Here is a 16812-nt window from a genome sequence, read left to right on the forward strand (position 1 = left end):
GTAGAGTTCTGTCAAATGGCTCCATAGCGATATTCAGACAGCCAATAAAAGTTTGGAGTTGGTATCAGGTATGAATCATTCATTCATTTTCCGATTCGCTTTATCCTCACAAGGGTCGCGGGGGGTGCTGGAGTTGTCTTCGGGCAGCAGGCGGGGTACACCTTGAACTGGTTGCCAGCCAATCGCAGAGCACACAGAGACGAACAACCATCCACGCTCACGCTCACACCTAGGGACAATTCTAGAGTGTTCAATCAGCCTGCCATGCATGTTTTTGGAATGTGGGAGGAAACCGGAGTACCCGGAGAAAACCCACGCAGGCCTGGGGAGAACATGCAAACTCCACACAGGGAACCCGAGCGGGAACTGAACCCAAGACCTCTGCACTGTGAGGTTGACGCGCTAACAACTGGACCACCGGGCCACCCAGATATGAATCAGCATTTCACAATTATTTATTTTTATTGATCTTTTTTTTTTTTAATTACTGGATGTACAATCAATTATTTCCATAACAATTATTTTAAAAATCCTTGATGTGGAATCGCATTCTTTTGTTTCTTAGTGCAACTGAACAATGACCCTAAAACAAACAGGCAAGAAAATAACGACTTTTTGAAGGTTGGGGAATTAAACATTCTCCATATGTTTGGAAAAATCTCAAAATACAAGTGAAAGTCTTCTCTTTCAACACAACTTGACTGTCTGTGGTGAAGGTGTATAAAGGCATAATCATCATGCCATTGCCCGTATCATGCCAGACCTAACTGTGTGTATGCATCTTCTTTTTCTTCCTGACATTCATGTGTGTTTTGTATGTTGTACGACACGAGTTCGTATGTCACTCAGCAGCATTGTCTCACTGAAATGGTCGAAATGTTCACATTTCTTGGTTTCTAAGTGTTGAATGATATTTTGGGACAGAGAAACGAGTGCATCGCGTTGTTAAACTCAAGGCAAGCCTCCTTTTGGTTTCCACATCGACACAACATATGGCATCGTCAACAAAAGTACAATCCAACAGCAACGACTTGCATAAACATTTCAAACACTATAAAAGTCATTTCAAAGGAAAAGGAATTGTGTATCAGCACTAACATAGTGCATAAAGCATTTTCTTTTGTTTATTCTCAGAAAAAAAGGCTGTTTACACAATAAAGTTGTGACATTTCCTTTACAAATTTCCAACAAGAATGAGAAAAGTGTTCCATTTTCAGCCTCTGTATGTCATGAATTTTGGATCTGTCCATTTAGAGACAACCACAGCTCCATTTGGTCCTTGTGATTTTCAACACACAAACATACATGAGAATAAAACAACATTTTTAAAAAATGCTTTAGCTTTTGCAAGCTCTGATGATTTCAGGTTTGCGAGCTAGCCTGCATCGCCGTGTCCGTGTTGCGAGTTTGGCTTCTTGGCTCTTCTTTTGAGGAGCAATTTAGCATGGGAAAGTGTGTCGTTCAATAGCAAATGCTATTTGCGCGGCTCGACCGGAGTACCTTGATCCGTTCATACCACCTCGTGGCGTCTGTATACGTCGAGAGTCTGTCCGAGAGGCAGAGGAGAGCATCGGTGTGAAGAATACCAACGTGGTTACATGTCTATGTCACCATCATAGGCCAGCGTCAAAGGCTTCTGCGGCGGGGGTGTCGTCTTTGCGATTTTGCCCGATTTGCTGAAATACAAAAAAACAAGACAAGCTGACAGTGCGTCTGATTTGTTGCCTCAAGGCAGCCCGACATGATATCAGCTTTTACGTCGAGTTCCATTATGTGATAGCAGCAGCACACTCGTGGCGAAATGTTGTGAGGTGTGCAAGTCATCTTTGACAGCATGGAGAACAGATGGTTGAGAATTTTCGTGGCTTCGCAGCACTTTGCCTGTTTGCATCTATGGGTTGTATGAGAACCCGCACGCAACGAGAGGTTTTGGGAAGAAATTGTGCGTCGTGATGAAGCTCTCAAGCAAATAAATTGGTACATACCAGACCAGGAATGAGAATGCAATAATGAAGAGTATTAAGATGAATCCGACGGCAGTCACGGCGTAAACCCACAGCTTTACTCTTCCATCTGTGCAATGAAAAATCAACTTTTAAGATATTTTTGTATTTTCATGCTTTATGAGAAAACATTCAAACATTATACCCATAATTTAGAACAAAAAAAAAATAGGTTCTGCCTGCATAAAAGCATCCTTCTGCAGTCTAATGGTTCAGCTATTTTTATAGCACATATAACGATAAGCCTGGTGGAAACTTCACCCCTGGCTTAGCGATTCAAGTTCTAGAAAGCCACAAGTCAAAAGTAATGATTTCGGGCACTCGGGTCAAAGCAGTACTGATCATTTCCATTTCAGTACCTGGGCCAACAGGTCGTAAGGTCCACTCTGTGAGACGGTCTCGGCCCTGAGATGGTTTTAATCTTCCCGAGTTGGTTTTCACGTCAGCTTTCAAATTGGTGTCTACACCAGGGGTTCGAGTACAGTAGTCCAAGAAGCCGTGTGTGGTCATCACTTCGGTGTAACCCTTCTCGCACCGACACACACCACTCTGCAGAGAAAGGGCTGGCATTATACACAGTCAGTATTTGCGTAAAACATCCATCCATCCATTTTCCGATCTGCTTATCCTCACAAGGGTCGCAGGGGGTGCTGGAGCCTATCCCAGCTGTCTTCGGGCAGTAGGCAGGGGACACCCTGAACCGCTTGCCAGCTAATTGCAAGGCACACACAGACGAACAACCATGCATGCTCACACTCGCACCTAGGGACAATTTGGAGTGTTCAATCAGCCTGCCATGCATGTTTTTGGAATGTCGGAGGAAACCGGAGTACCCAGACAAAACCCACGCAGGCCCAGGGAGAACATTCAAACCCCACACAGGGAGGCCGGAGCTGGAATTGAACCCGGTACCTCTGTACTGTGAGGTCGATGCTCTAAATACTGGACCACTGGCCACCCCACTTTAGCTGTAGAAGGTATATATTGTTTATTATTAACAGCAAGTGTTGTAATTATTAATCGTAATTAGTATATTAAATTTAATTAAATATGATTAGTGGATATGCACTTTTTGGACATATTGTATAATGTTATATTGTATACTATGGTCAGAGTTGCTGAAAACTGAAAAAAAAAGTTTTTGACAAAAGAATGGACATTAGAGGGGTCGGAGTGGAATACTTCTCCCTACTTATTTTCAAAAGTACTGTATGGTTCTTTTCAGTCTATGATAATGTCTTGTAGTTCCATAAAGTCTACTGCAAGGGGCAGTAAAACTTCAAACTTTCGTTCCGTCTCCTTGATTGCTTTTTGATTTGTATGCGCCCCCCAACCTTCTGTCGTCGCATCCTGGCATCCAGCCTGCATTTATCAGCATTAATATGATTATGCTCTATGGCCTGTTCTTAAAACAAAAATCATGATGTCATCATTCAAAGTCTATTTGAAACCACCGCGATGGGAAGAAAGTGGCAAGACTTCACAAGAATTGATCACAGCTACGTGGCGACAGTATCGCGTGATCTTACCGACGTGCAGTGTGAGAACGGCTTGGCGCACGGCGGATGGCAGTGCCGAATCATGCTGGGCCTTTTCTGCGGGAAACACCCCCCTGATGATGAAAAAGAAAAAAAAAAGGGTTTCGCTTCAGTGCCAGGACTCATCGATCACTAAATTAATGTAGTGTCACTACTGATTAATGTGGTTTAGTTGCCTATCAGGGTCCATGATCAATCTGGGAACATTTCAATTCCAACATTAGAAAATTACGTGTCAAAATATCAAAGGAGTGTTGGGCTACCTCTCCAGAGGGAGGTTATTCCTCCTGGGCTCATATTTTCCAGAAACATTTCCTTTAAAGTGATAAGATCACACTCAACGTCTATTTACAGCACACGGAGCTCACCCTAAGCCTCCATTCCCACAGCACCTTTGTTCCGTTTCTCTTCGCCTGCTTTTCTTCCCACACATACAAATGCATGATTATATTTATATGGATTGAAAGTCTCCCAGCTCAGCCTCTGGCTTATTGATTACTTATGCTCAGAGTGAGAGGGGAAATCAATGAAGGCCGCACTGAGAATAGGCACATCAGATAAGGTGGTAAATTCAACGAGAGCACGATACTAAAATTCATCTTCTCATGTGAGATGTGTTCGACATGTTGGCACCGGAGGCTATTATTTGCTACTATCAGCTAGTATTTTTAAGTTAATGCATCGGATTTTGCTGTAGAGGATTAAATAATGAATTTTGCTGAAAATCCCACATACGTTATTTTACAAATGTGAGTACACTGATTTTTTTTTGGTAGATATGTGCTTTGATTTTTTTTCATGGGACAATAGCGAAGGAGTAACACTTTGAGGTAGGGTGTTGACAATATTTTTTTCATCGCCTTGGCCTGTGTCCCTTACGAGTTTGTCTGTATCACTGGTGGTATTCGGGCTCCCTCTAGTGGTAAGCAAAAAAAAATCACTGCCCAAGTACGATTCCGTTCTATTGAAGTTTTAACTTAAAACGTTTGCATTTGATCATTCCACATTTGCTTTGTAAACATTTATTTCGGTACAATCACGTCATTATTTAAGTAGCAGTGCTTAAAAATGTTTTACTATATTTTCCATAACTGCAGACCTTCGTGCTGGTTTTCAAACTGCACACTGTTGCAATGGCAAACAATAATTTTTAAATGTACTTCTTTTTTAACTCTAATGAAATGTTGCATTACTTGTTTTTTGGTGATGTGTACAAGACTTTCACTGAGACTGAATTTCCCACAACTAGAATAAGGGAGTGTAAAAGCAATACACCAAATTTACCATATATGCCCTTTGTTCACACTTTATATCTATTAAAACTAACAAGTTACATGACACCAGAGAGGGAAAATTGCTTATTCGGCCCACTTTGGACATTCTCACCTCGGGGCGTCATCACGTTTGACACCATCGAGTTAGACATTAATGGCTGTGTGTGGTGTTATTTTGAATTTACATATAAGCTGTACACTGACTACTTTACATTGCAGTAAAGTGTCATTTCTTCAGTGTTTTCCCATGAAAGTATGCAATAAATTATTGACCAAAATGTGAGGGTATTCTCGCTTTTTGTGAGATACCGTACATTGTAAAAGATGTCACATCTGTTCCACTTATCCACTGGAAAACATTGGAGCATAAAACCTTGATCATGCATATTGATGCGCAGCTCACACCGGTTCACACCAGCGAGAGGTGCATTAAAAACAACTAGGACACTTAAGTGTCTGCTGCATCGACGCAGACATAGTGCAAAGATATTCACATTTACGTCCAGCTCTGCATATTTCTATGACAACACGGCTTCAAGACCCATCCGGGGTGGTAAGATGACAGTGTTCACCTGTGACAATGACACCATCCGAGCGCTGACACCACACTGCTCTCTCATTATTGCTCCATCCTCCTGTCCTCCACTGGTAACTGTAGCACTGGCCTCCTGCAGCAGAAGCAGAGAGGCAGATGATGCTCATTAGCAGCTCGTATCGACCATCCAGCGCGGTTGTTAGGCTCCGATGGACATTTTACCAGACAGGGTAAGACATAATGTGGATGGAGGAAAAAGGGGTACCATTTACCACTTCGTGAGGATTACAGGAAATGGGATGGCTGGAATTGGTTGGAACTGAATTAGAGACAGCCTTTCCCCCACCGAAGTAGAGTTTTGCTGGAGGGAAAGTCTGGTGAACACAACTTAGCAACATTCAAGTCGCACTCCAAGCTGACTTTTGCATCAATAAAAAACAGGATTAAAGATCAGACTATTTAGATAAGACAAATTAAGCAAGACAAGAATGTGGCATTAAATTAAATGCCAAGTACTTCGACAAATGGTTTGAAAAGTGGCTAATTAATGAGGGAATAAGAAGCCTGTGGTTTAGTCTGAATATCCAGGTATGGACGGGGGAAAGGGCAACGCTATTTACTGAAACACAAAAACAGAGACGTGCGGTTGAAACAAGTCCACTAAACTAAACTCATAGAAAATACATGTGCATACAGTAGACTGTATCTGTGCAGTCCACTGGGCCGGCCAGTAACCCGATGCGTCATCCTTAATATTTCATTAAAATTGGATACGTGGCGGGGCAGTTATGACCTTTCGAGGTTTAGAATACTGACCTTTTAATAATGGCCTGTAACACTATTTCAATTTGACATTAATATGGCAAAAGCATCATTAATATCATGACGGCATATCGAGATATGCTATAACCGTGTTTAACCTTTTTGCTTTAGTTAAGTGAAACCCACAAACCATAATTACGCGAAACTGAACTGTGGGGTGATGACGCACTTTACAAAGGGATGGTCAATTGTTTTACATACTCATGTATGTATTAGTCATCAGGCATTGCGAAACACGGGAATCAAGAACCATCCAGTGGTGTAGTGCGGATGCGCAAGACAGTCACTGTGAGGGCACCTCCTGTGCACGTCAACCAAAAATGTCATTGTATAATGTTATAGCCATAGCTTTCATTGGTTGAACGGATGCTTTAGTTTTTTTGTCATGCTGCCGGTAAAATTCCTCCTCATGTTTCTAGCAGATATCTAAATAATTTGTCACTGCTCTCTCCACATTCCACGCTGAAGAAAAAAAAAAAGCATGAAGCGAGCAGCGATCTGCAAGCTGTGCAGTGGGCAGTTAAATATATTGACGACACTTGTATCTGAGTCAATGCTCTGTGATTCACCCAATTGTCGTCAAAGTATTTTTCTTATGCCATTGCTGCTTTTGACTCTGTGCTGCAGCTTGGTGTTTACTCAGTGGATTATAAAAAAAAAAAAAAAAAGTTCAATTGCTCTGCATGAATAGCAAAAGGGAGATCATGGCACGGCAGTCACTGGCGCTGTAGTTGTTCATTTGCCTGACTTGCGTCCAGGCAGTGTGGGTTGAGTTAAAGAGATTTTGGTCTCTTCGTGTGCATGTTTTTTCTGTCACTAAATGTGCCCCGTGATTGTCCAAAGATTGTCGAGTCCAAAGTTTTGCCCATTTGCTGTACAGTGGTACTTTGACTTACAATTGCCCCAGCTTAGCAGTCATGATAATTTTTTTTTTGTTTGTATTGTGATGAAAGACAAAATCTGATCAAGTGAAGACAAAAGTTGCAGTGAAACACTCAAAATGAAAGCACCTGCAAGGAGCATGGAGCAGACGCTAAAAATGAACTAACCGCTTTACACTAAGTGAGAGCATCTCCTGTCGTTGCCGAGGTGGCCACACTCCTTAAATGCACACATCAACACACTCATTTACACTTTGGCAAACATTTTTCATTCTTTTTTCCAAGTCTTGCAACCACACGGTGATTTGAAGGGACTAGAATGAAGTGAGCTCATTCAATCAATTTCAACTTGAAAACAGCCGCTTTAACAAATAATAACAACAATCCGATAAGAGGTTTGTCCAGTACCTTTGCATGGCTGCGTTTGAAAGACTTGCTGTGGGCAGGTGTCCTGGTTCTCAGGAACTTGAATGATCACCGCTCTGGAACGGGATTGACGCCCTGTGCTTTCAAAACTCCGACCTTCCACACAAGTCAATTGGCAAGAGCTCCAAGACGACCACTCTGCCAAATGGCAGTCTCCTAAAGACATAAAAAGACAAAAAAAAAAAAAAAAAAAAAACATTACTGGCAAGGCCATCTTTTAGTCACTAATGCGATCCGATGATTTTCCAACACGCACATGCATACACGCGCGCGCGCGCACACGCACGCACGCACGCACGCACACACGCACACACGCACACACGCACACACGCACACACGCACACGCACACACACACACACACACACACACCTGTACATGGTGGCTGGCAAGCACTATTTCAGGGATCATTTTATTGGCATTCCCATGACAGTGTCTGGTACATTTAATCGAACCCCCCCCCCCCCTCCCCCCAAAAAAACTACTTCTACACATCTGTGACGGATATCAAAAGCACAAACAAATTACTCACAGGCCAGTGGGTATTCAGAGATAATAGACCAACCGCCATCATATATTACATTAGCTTATAACTCGATAGCCGGTCGTAAAATGTGTCTCGCGAGGGAGCGGCAAATTAATTTCATTTGGGGAGACATTTTTAGCGGAGAAGTGGTTGATATTTTTTGTCCCGCTACAAATAGCACATAAGTACATTGCTTCCTGAAGGTCAAGCAAAAAAAAAAAAAAAAAAAAAAAGCCTTGTAATCTTTGATAGGGTCATTTCGTAGGTAATAAAATAAATCAATATATAAAAAATGCACATGCGTGCATGCACATGCACGAACGCGCACACATATTTGTGTGGATTACTGATTTCTGTGGTTTAAATTTATGGCCAACTGAGGTCCACACAAGACAAGAGGTGGAATTTATGGAGTAGGTTTAAAATACATGACACATAATGCTATTTTGGTAAGTACACATTAGCCCCGTTTACGCAGAACAGTTAAGTTCAAAGATAAATGTTGCATGGTGCCTCACTTGTGATGTCCGAGTACGTTTGCAATAAGAAAATGGATTAACTTTGGAGCAGTATGAATTTTTTTGCACTTTCAACAGATAAAAAGTAACACCTAAAAATATACGTTTTGACGCCCTCCCATGAAGGAAACACCCACACAGATACTAAACAAATTTTGGATTTTTGAACGATCAATCATAGAGAGAGAATGAAAAACTGCTACTTATTTTACAGCTAATGTCAGCCCGTGGCTCAGTTCCACTGCTTTCTTATCAGAGAAGGGCCGCCACAAGAGCTCTTGATGGTATGGGGAAGCTCTAATAGCATATTTAAACTTATTTGACCCTTGTGACATGGAGTGTTATCCTGCTGGAAGTAGCTATCAGAAGATGGTTATCTCATATCAAGTGATGGAACTGGCTGGACTGTCGTGTTTGAGTGATACTCAAGTCATTCTAAGGTATCAAAGCAGGCCAAAAGTATACAGGGATCATTCATATTTTCTAGATCATCCTTACTCATTCACTGTCATTTCCAGAGCAGAGATCCCCCATATTGACTGATATTGACTGAGCATTTTGACTGAAACACTGAAGTAACCAAAATAAAGAGTAATACTCTTCTTTCAATAATGCTGGAGAGAAGCATCAGAGTTCACCACAAAGACATCTTGGTAATTCAACAACAATTTGGAGGTGGTTGTTTCTAACGTAACATTAAAAACAACGGCGATAATATTCCAACAACAATGTGAACCCGACCACGGACTTACAAAGTGTTGCCATTTCTCTCCTTCATAATAGACAGGAGAGCGCGAAATTCACCCTTTAATCTTTATCTTCTACTCAAAAGCTGTGCTGATCATAAAAATCATTAACATCTCTCCAGTGGCAGTAGTGCCCACGACCCAAGCTATATTGTCAAGACCTAAAATGTCCAGCAAGTATTAATAATCCAGGATTTTACTTGGGATGCATTCTTCTGCCATGCCATGGCTTTTAATTCATTTCAAACCTCACCTTCGTGCTCAGTCTTTTCAGTCATAGTTCATGTTGTCAGAATGCAGTCAACAACACACCAATCTTGTATGCGGTACCACTCAGTGTGTGTGTGTCTGTCACTTTTTTTACACAGCGTACTAAATAAGGTGAAGCACGGTATAGAAAGAATGGATGCTACTTGAAAAAGAGACACCTTCCAGAAGGAGGCTCTGGCATCAGAAAACCAGTGAGCTGATTTATTTCACAAGTGAGCCCCACGTTTGAGTCCATGGCCAGTTTAGGCAGATGAGTGACGAGAAAGAATAAACAGCATCGGCTTTCATCTTATTTATGGTATACTGTAAATATTTGCTGTATAAGGAGTTCCCTTATAGGGATTTGGTTGGAGACACGTGCCATGGGAGAAGGCAAAGTGTACAGCAGTGACACACTTACTGCGCATTGCATCCATTAGAACAGCCTTTCCCTGGCTGCAGGAATTCTCACCAACTGACACACAATCACATCAAAAGCCCCTGATCCTGAGCCGCCGCTTGCGGCACCAGTGTGTTGAGTGAGGAGGAATTAAGGCAAACATCAGAGGCGCGCTGCAAGATGGTGCGTCTTCAGAGCAAACAAGAGTCTCTGAGTCGCCAGAAGATTGTCATAAATATACCTCATATATATACTTTAGCAGACTGGAATAAACGATGAAAGTCCTGATTTCCTTCATCCATCGTGTAAAAATAACCTTGCCAATGGACAATACAGCTCAATCTCGGAGGCAGTTGAGAGATAGCATACAGGGGGAAAAATAATGAAGCATTTGCTATTCTGAATTCATTTTTGATCTTGCAAAATGTATCATGTAGGCCAGGGGTGCCTATTACGCCAGGGTTGTAAAGGAGAAAAAAAAATTGTGTGTCTTTGTGCATGCTAGTAATTTATTTTTTGTCTTAATGTACACTGCACCCTAATCATCCTATCACTCTCATTTTCACAAAAAGTATTAAAAAATATATATATAAATAAAAAAATAAAAAAAGCAGGTAAATCTTTAACTCCGGTGGCGCGTGACCTGCGTCACCGGAAGTTGATGGCCTGCAGCAGTCTTCAATTGCAGCTTGTGATCAGAGCTGTTGCGCTATATCTTTTATCGTTATCATTATTCTCATTCAGAGTTGTACAATTCACCGAGGGCACGGGCAAAAAATAGGAATCTAGAGGGCCGAGGGGAGCACTTTAAAACGGTCCGTGTGAGCTACGATAGTTAACAGGCTGCAAAAGTACCTCGCGTGCCTCCGTGTCAGGCTGTTGCTCATCATGGCGTGCGTGAGTATGTGCGTGCGTGGTAACGGGTCGATCGCGGGAGGTTGGTTGATCGAAAAGTCGATCTTCTGTCCAAAAAGTTTGGGCACCCCCAATGTAGGCAATATATCATTTTCATCATCTAAAGTCAGTTAACGCTGCACCTTTTTAATTTTCTTTCCCCCCCCCCCCCTCGTTTTTTTTTTTTTTTTGTATGAAACAATTGTTGTGTTTGTCTCTCGTAACTTACTTCCAGATACCTACTTCGGTTAAGTACAAGGGAAACTACTGCAATTTCTTTCATTGTGCTTTTTAAAATTCCACCTTGCAAAGTAGCTACGTAGATAAAAAAAAAAAGCCGTTAGTTGTTGCTAGGCAGAATTGAACGGCTTTTTTTTTTTTAATTAATTTATTTTTTTATGTGAAGCGCAGACAATGGAAATGACTCCAAAAACAACACCACAAGGATTACAAGATATTCAAATACAGTAATTTTGGAACTGGAGTATAGCTTTGTATTCAACATAAATAACATACGTTGTACATATTAGAATGAAAAACAGATTGCCTTAGGTGGAGCGATGCTAGCAAAATGACAAGTTTAAAACTTGATGTGTGTGTGCCATCATGTGAATACAGGAACCAGGAGTGGCATGTATTCAATATTTGGTGGGATGTGACAATTGAAGTGCGGTAAAAAAAGTGGTTTTGATATGGTGACTGCATAAGTAAATTATGTAGTTTGGTGAGCAAGTGGAAGTATTTGGAGGCCAGAGGGGACTTTCTGACATGGCCAGTTAAAGATGAATAGCTAATTAGTTATTGTGGTAGTTTATTGACTTGGCAAGAGCAGCTGTTTTCAGCAGCAGCTGAAATGTCAATGAGTTGGGGGAGGCGATGCATTCCGGCAAATGAATGCACAAGTATTGACGATGTGGCATGTAAAGCAGGGAAATGATTATTGGTCTTATGAGTGTGAAATGAATGCGTAATACATAATTCATACTGGCAAAAAAATAATTACTGTAAAGTGAGAGTGTTGCTGGAGAGCTCTTGTGAATTATGTTGATACATTTGAATGGAGACGGTTACCTTGACAGGGAACGAAGCAAGGCTGCGCCACATCCTGTTGGATTTCCTTCTTCAGTTTATCGCCACAAAATTCCTCCGCCACTGGCACGGGAGGAGACTCAGTCCAGTTACCCTTGTGAATGACACATGATAGGTTTCTTCTCCGAAACCCCTCGCCACAGTCTGCACCCTGCACAGTCACACATAAGTGCACATATACATACATGTATATAAATGGGATGTAATTAAATGAAAATCTTGCATTCGACTTACATAACAAAACTACAAAATTGCATGAACAAACTCCATGTAATTAAAACACTGTGGTTTTGGGAAGATCATTTATGAGTGTGTGGGTAGCAAAAGTTAAAATCATCAGGTGCCCAATTTTGAATGAAATGGAAAGAAGAGGAGAAGACATAAGTAAGGATTCCGATATGTATGAACATAGCTTAATCGTGCTGCTATTCTATCACGGAATGGGGGGGCAGGGGGAGGCTAGTAACACCACATCTCTGTCCTGGCTGCTCTGTACAATCTGACAAAACTAATAAGAAGTTGACAGTGAGACTAATAGAACTGAAAACAGATTACAGGAGTCATGAACGCTTACCCCACTAAACATTTTTTTTAATGCTGTTCCAGTAAATGTAGTCATACCTCAATGGTGCAGGGGGACCAGTCACTAAGCAGCCACATGTAGCAAGGGCTTATGGGACATGGCTTTGTCTGGATGAGCTGGTTGGGACAAGGCCGACCTTCCTCATGAGCATCCTGCAAAATTCGCCGAGTACGCACAGACTGCCCTGTAGAGCACACGCGCACGATTGTAAACTGTTATCTACAGTACAATCATTCCTTTAATCTGCTTCTGTTACACGACAAACGGATAAACAATTAAAAAGTCGGGTTAATAAGCGGAAATAGCGGACAGAATGAGCACCGTGAAACGGGCGCCTAAAATTGATATAATGCATATTCAGAAGAAAGAAGGCAGCTGTGCCCACGCTTTTCCCTCATGACGCATTTTGCTCGAGACAAAGAGGAATTAGTTCAACAGCACTTTTCCTCTGTTTCATCATTAATGCTCATGTCTAACAGTCTCCTAACACAAGTGTTTCGTGCAAGGGACTCATTAATAATTTGTGAGCGTAAAAGTTTGGGAAATGGCTGAAAAGAAAGAAGTGGCCCGAGAGGCTTTGCTAGTTAGAGAACAGTTCAGTAACTGAGCATGACCTTCATCAGTGGTGCGGTCAAGACAGGGGAGAAGACACACACACACACACACACACACACACACACACACACACACACACACACACACACACACACACACACACACACACAAGAAGAAGTGGTATCTAATGCCACAAGCTCTGAACAACAAAAAAGACAAATGCTCCCCGCTGGCATCATGATCATCACACCCTGAAACAGAGATGACACTAATCCCTCGTCGAGGTTGACAGACTGGCCGGAAGCGGCGACCGAACGGCAAGACTGAGTTTACATCCTCTGCTGCAGCATGCTTGGCTGGGAACTTCTTGGAGCGGAGGGGGTAAGAGGCAAGAGCAACCAATGTCAAATTAAAATGAATGAACTTAAGAAGATGCTGGTGAGTCTTTCCAATTAAAAGAATAACAAGGTTTCTCTCCTGCAGATTGGCTTACGGAAGCCCTGGCAAATGATGCATGGATCCAGGTTACAATTATTACCTTTTGTATAATGCATGAGCTTATAAAACATCTCTTTCAAATGAAGCCACAGGTTAGCGATCCCTAATTGCATTTTTGAAACCACCCTGCATGAATCCAAAATATATATATATATATATATATATATATATATATTTGATTTAGTCACACAAAATTATTAAAAGCGCTTATAATGTTATGGGTCAGGTGAGACAAAATCAATCTCACGATGACCTCTGAAACCAAATTTCGAGGTGACAGTTACCGATGGCAAAACGCGGCGCCAGCTTGCAAAAACACTCTCTCTGTCTTGAAAAATTCGTTGAACCGACGCCTTAATTTTTCATACTATAATACATTGAAATCTATTCATGCAGAATCCTGCAGAATACCAGAGTAGAGGAGATAATGAAGCCTTACAAATGCGATCAGCACTGTCTGTCCATCGGGTTGCCATTCCCACTGGGTTCGGTGAAGTGGGTTTTTTTTTTTGGTTTGTTTACCTTGGTTGCCACAGGTATGCGAGCATTCTCCCCATGGCGACCAATCAGAGAGGACGCAGCTGACCGGACAGTCGACCACACAGTTCTCCACCAACTTCCAGTCCATGACCAGTCCAAGCTGTATGACAGAAGGGCACAGCAGCCGTAATAAGCGTCAATTAAATATTTGAACACACTTTTTGTAAAATATACATTTCAAACTTTCCATTGAGGTTCTTAAATCCTGCCATTTTTTCCCCCTACACAACGTATGAGAAATGAACAGCGCATTTGGGACCAAGAGCCGCTTACAGTTTATTTTAAAGACACCTTTGAGAAAAGCACAGGCTGCTGCAGATAATTTAGCTTGAGACTAAATTGCCTCATGAAACATAGATAGACGCAATATATATAAATTATTGAAAGCCTGAACACCCTGTTTGAAAAAAAGGGGACAGAGGTACAATTGTTGCTCATACTGATCATGTGAGATGAATGCTAATGTCCCCAGTGGGCAGTTATATTCATTCCAGGATCCCATCTATCCAACAAATCAGAGATGAGAAAATTTTTTTCTGGATGAATGTGGGTTTTTTTGGGGGCGGGGGGGTGATGCAGTGATTCCAAATTTGCCCTTGCTCTTTCTATAGTGGCTTTCATAATAATAATAATAATAATAATAATAATAATAATAATAATAATAATAATAATAATCATAACTATTATTATTATTGTTATGCTGGTAATAATAATAATAAAGACAATTTTAGCAATGTATTTATTAATAATTTTTTCTGAAACATCAGAGCTATACATGACATAAATTAAATACATTTAAATCTGCATTTGGCAAGCTTTTTTAGGTTGATCTTAAAAACAAAAAATATCGAAAAAAAATTTTCCCAAAAAATAATGTGCTGCAAAAAAAGTTGACTTTCTTTTTCTCTTTAAATCAGCACCAAAAATCCGTATAGGGACATGTGAAGCCACCTCTGATTAAAATTTGTTGTTGACCAAGTTTATCCATAGGGCTTTTCCTTCCTCAGGTCATGGATGGGCAAGTGGGGGGGGGGGGGCACACCCTGGCCTGGACACCAGCCGATTACAGGGCAGAAATAGACAAACAACCTTTGACACCTCAGGACACTTCAGAGTCTTCAATGAACCTGATATTGTTTTTTTTCAGAATGTGGGAGTTCTGAGAGAAGCTATACAAGCAAGAGAGTCTGCAGGCTGGATTTGAATCCCCAACCTCATAATTGTGATCACTTCTTTTTTAAATAGGCTAAATGCATCCCAGCCAACAATGCATGATACAACATATACAACTACCTCGCAATTACAACGACATTGTGATTAAGTTAATGATTACCTGCTCACACTTTTGCAAGTCCGCAATCTGTCCGTCACTGCGGACGCAGTCGAGAAGCCGTTGCCTGGCACCTCCACCACAGATGGCATTTTCACTCAGTCGACATGTACTCCATTCTGCAATATATATGCACACACACTTTAAATAAACATGTACATGTGCAGTATTGCTGAAAAAAATATCCAAGGCAACCTTTAGCTTTATTGATTTAGCAGTGCTGTATGACTACAATGTCTCAACATTGATATTCAACGCAGGCTGAACAGTTCCTACGGCTTTAAATATTCATCCAGGGCACTGTAGTCTGAGGGCATTGAGCCGATTGCAGCACAACTGTTCTTGTTGTTTAGGGCGGTGATTCTTAAGTGTTGGGTTGCCGACAGATTTCAGCATATCCTCGTTTTACGACGGTCCCGACTTGATGTTTCAAGTTGACAATGGCATGCAAGTGGCGTAAGAATACGTGATCACGTTTCACAAGACGGCACATTAATCGGTACACTTTATTTATTGATTTATTCATTTATTTTGGATCCTTTTACCTCTATAGTCATCAAGTGCTCTTAACAAATATTTACTGTAATTATGGCTTACCGGTAGTGTGTTACTGCAAATTAGTGATAGACTGCGGCCTGTCCCGACACATACTGTATACATATTCGGTCTAACTTCTACATTGCAGTGACAGAAGGAGAACACCACCATAAACCGTGGATCCCTGATTATGAACGGCTAATATGAGTTGGAGGATGGTGCATAAAATTATGTTAAAATATATGTAAAAGATGGAATTTTAATGATCCCTTCTATATTCTTTTAAAAGTGTATTTCATATTTGTAACTACATACAAGCTATACACGCAGATGTAGCAATTTATTGAACCAAGATAAACATGCTTTTTCTCAATAAAAAAAAATAAAAATAATAATATAGAGAAAGTTAGGCCGGCACGGTGACGGACTGGTTAGCATGTCCCCCTCACAATGTAGAGGTGCAGGGTTCGATTCTGGCTTCCTGTGTGGAGCTTGCATGTTCTCCCCGTGCCTGCGTGGGTTTTCTCCGGGCACTTCGGTTTCCCAAAAACATGCATGGCAAGTCAATGGAACACTCTGAATTGTCCCTCAGAGTGACCGTGAGTGCGGCTGGTTGTTCGTCTCTGTGTGTCCTGCAATTGGCTGTCAGCTGGTTCAGGGTGTCCCCCGCCTGCTGCCCGATGATGGCTGGGAGAGGCTCCAGCACACCCGCGACCCTCGTTACGATAACCGGATTAGAAAATGGATGGTTGGAGGACAGACAAAATTGACTTGACCATGTTGATTGGGCCCTCTTCAAGTGTTGTAGTTTTTCATGTGGCCCCTTGCAAAATTAACTTCCCACCCCTGCTCTTACCAGTAAAATGTTTA

The 16812-nt window shown here is 41.5% G+C and overlaps 1 protein-coding gene across 6 annotated transcripts in view; it reads right to left on the reverse strand.

Annotated features, from left to right (window-relative positions):
- Nucleotides 1-499: 499 nt before the first annotated feature.
- thsd7ba (thrombospondin, type I, domain containing 7Ba) overlaps nt 500-16812 on the reverse strand; it is a 168248-nt gene continuing 151935 nt past the window's right edge. For all 6 annotated transcript variants that reach the window (XM_019882540.1, XM_019882541.1, XM_019882543.1 and 3 more), the window contains 10 exons: nt 15409-15524; nt 14058-14175; nt 12521-12666; nt 11882-12050; nt 7462-7635; nt 5388-5483; nt 3533-3615; nt 2363-2552; nt 1986-2073; nt 500-1676 (listed from right to left, as the gene is read on the reverse strand). In XM_019882540.1, coding sequence (XP_019738099.1) covers nt 1595-1676; nt 1986-2073; nt 2363-2552; nt 3533-3615; nt 5388-5483; nt 7462-7635; nt 11882-12050; nt 12521-12666; nt 14058-14175; nt 15409-15524 — 1262 coding nt within the window. In that variant the 3' untranslated portion in view covers nt 500-1594. The remainder of the gene's footprint in view (nt 1677-1985; nt 2074-2362; nt 2553-3532; nt 3616-5387; nt 5484-7461; nt 7636-11881; nt 12051-12520; nt 12667-14057; nt 14176-15408; nt 15525-16812) is intronic.

Source organism: Hippocampus comes, unplaced genomic scaffold (assembly GCF_001891065.2).
Source record: "Hippocampus comes isolate QL1 unplaced genomic scaffold, H_comes_QL1_v1.1 scaffold111, whole genome shotgun sequence".
NCBI classification, from domain to species: domain Eukaryota; kingdom Metazoa; phylum Chordata; class Actinopteri; order Syngnathiformes; family Syngnathidae; genus Hippocampus; species Hippocampus comes.